The 2,500-nt window shown below is 40.0% G+C and overlaps 1 protein-coding gene across 1 annotated transcript in view; it reads right to left on the bottom strand.

The window, feature by feature from the left end:
• The window catches only part of LOC136850949 (uncharacterized), a 16,095-nt gene that overhangs the window by 93 nt on the left and 13,502 nt on the right, over nucleotides 1-2,500 (bottom strand). Inside the window, exon 2 of the mRNA XM_067124929.1 lies at nucleotides 1-120. This exon is cut by the window's left edge and continues 93 nt beyond it. Coding sequence (XP_066981030.1) covers nucleotides 1-120 — 120 coding nt within the window. The remainder of the gene's footprint in view (nucleotides 121-2,500) is intronic.

The following is a 2,500-nucleotide window of genomic DNA, read 5'->3' as shown; positions in this document are numbered from 1 at the left end:
TTGAGTGGTAATGGGCTCGAGGTTGAGTAAGACCTCAGAATTTGCCAAGGGGTGCAGCATCATGGTGATAGTGCCCATGAGGGCCCTGGGAGCAGGAAGGGCATCTCCGGCTTCCTTTTCCTTTCGGGTTAAGTAGGGTTTTAACAAATTATCGTCCCGTCATTTAGCTCGCCTCCGCATACAGTCTGTGAGGTAGTTCACAGTTCCTCACTTCCGAAGTATCTTGTGGGGGCCTGTGAACTGAGTTTCAAGGGGGCGAGTGGCTCCTGTCTGGAGTACCAGGACCTAGTCTCCAATATTAAAGGATCTATTTCTGGCTTTCTTATCAAGCTTGAGCTTGACCCTCTCTTGAGTGGCTGCCTCCGTAGCTTGAGCAACTGCCCATGCGGCCTGAAGGTTCCGCTGGATGTTGGGCAGGTCCTTCGCCCAATCCGCCTATGTCGCTTCGGACCAGGCCTCATACAGTATGTCGAGGGGGCCCCAGGTGGAGTGAACGTAGAGAAGTTTGAAGGGGCTGTACCCTAGGGTCCCGGAGTGTAGGGGAGGTTCTTCTCCCAGGTTGCTCCTCCTTCATGTTCTAGTTTGGCTAGAGTAGAGCCAAGAGTTTGGTGGAACCTCTCCACTATTCCTTGTTTTTCAGGATGGTAAGGAGTAGAGTGAATATGGCTGGCCATGCTGTCACAGAATTCTTAAGACATGATATGTCACCCGTGATCACTTTGGATTGTGGTGGGAACCCAAAACGACAGAAAAATTGTATGAGGGTCTTTACAGCATTCTTGGAGCTCTCACTCCTGACAGGGATAGCTTCTGGATACCTTGTAAATTGGTCTATGATAGTAAGGCAGTAGTCTTGCTCTTGATACATCCCTGTGGTGTATAATAATCGATGATGATGTCCTAGAAGGGGATGCTGACAGAAACACGGAAATTTTAATAGCAAAAGAAAAAGGACTACATGACTGGCAAAACTCAAATTCCTGACACTGTACCTTGTGTCAGAGAGATGGGTCTTCGTAGATGTGCCAATGATGGTGGGGGTGGGGGGGCATTATTAAGGAAACTGGCACTGAAAATATACTGGACTGGAAGTCAGCCACATGGTTTGGAAGATGGATCTTAGGGAACGGAGCTCAAAGGGTAGTAGGTGTTAGGTGTGTCTCTGACGAGAGGAGTTGTGTGTTTGTCCTCTTATCCCTTTGCCTGGATTAATTTCCCATTCTTGCAGGAGTCATCCATTTTCTGTCATGCTGCTTTGATCTCATGTCTTCGATTTGTTGACCGCATGCTAAAATGCTGGGCCCACATGGATGATCTGAGTCGCATGGTGACCCAAGTTTCTCTTTTGGTGTGCAGGCCAGCTGTCCCGGATTAGTGACTCCTGTGGAACTGACTCAGTAACTCCTTTAAGTAGTGCCTAGGACGATCACACGATCGAGGCTTGTCTCCAAGCTTGTCTACCTCGGGAATAATATATTTTCATACATGTTACCCGAAGGGGAATTTTTTTAGTTGATAATAAGTTCGTCATCTCGTGAGCTCGAACCACGGAAGACAAGAACTCAGGACTACAGTGACGTGAATTTTAACCACACGGCCAACAAGTGAGGTATAAGTTGATACCGATTCACACCTACAAATCCCTGTCAAACTCAGCTATTTGTATTTAGAATTGATATCAACCCACCTCTGCTGGGCTAACCATGTGAAAAGTTTTGTCGCTTTGCAGCCATATTATGAATGAATTTTTTATCACATCACCGTGATTCATATACAAGCATCAAGCTACAAACGTCCTTTAATATCCAAATTCACTTAATTCAGAATAATATATTTTCATATATGTTACCCGAAGGGGAATTTTTTAGGTGATAATAAGTTGGTCGTCTCGTGAGCTCGAACCACGGAAGACAAGAACTCTGGACTACAGTGACGCGAATTTTAACCACGGCCAACAAGTGAGGTATAATTTGATACCGATTCACACCTGCAAATCCCCGTTGAACTCAGGTATTTGTATTTAGAAATGATATCAACCCACCTCTGCCATGCTAACCATGTAGTGCGTTTGTCACATGCAGCCATATTATGAATGAATTTTTATCACTTCATCGTGATTCATATACAAGCATTAAGCTACAAACGTCCTTTAATATCCAAATTCACTCTACCTCGGAATAATGTATTTTCATGTTACCCTAAGGGGAATTTTTTGATATATATATATATATTGGATATATATATATATATATATATATATATATATATATATATATATATATATATATATATATATTATATATATATATATATATATATATATATATATATATATATATATATATATATATATATATATATATATATATATATATATATATATATATATATATATATATATATATATATATATATATATATATATATATATATATATATATATATATATATATATATATATATATATATATATATATATATATATATATATATATATATA

Source organism: Macrobrachium rosenbergii, chromosome 23 (genome assembly GCF_040412425.1).
Source record: "Macrobrachium rosenbergii isolate ZJJX-2024 chromosome 23, ASM4041242v1, whole genome shotgun sequence".
Lineage (NCBI taxonomy): Eukaryota > Metazoa > Arthropoda > Malacostraca > Decapoda > Palaemonidae > Macrobrachium > Macrobrachium rosenbergii.
This window is presented reverse-complemented; position numbering and strand designations above follow the sequence as displayed.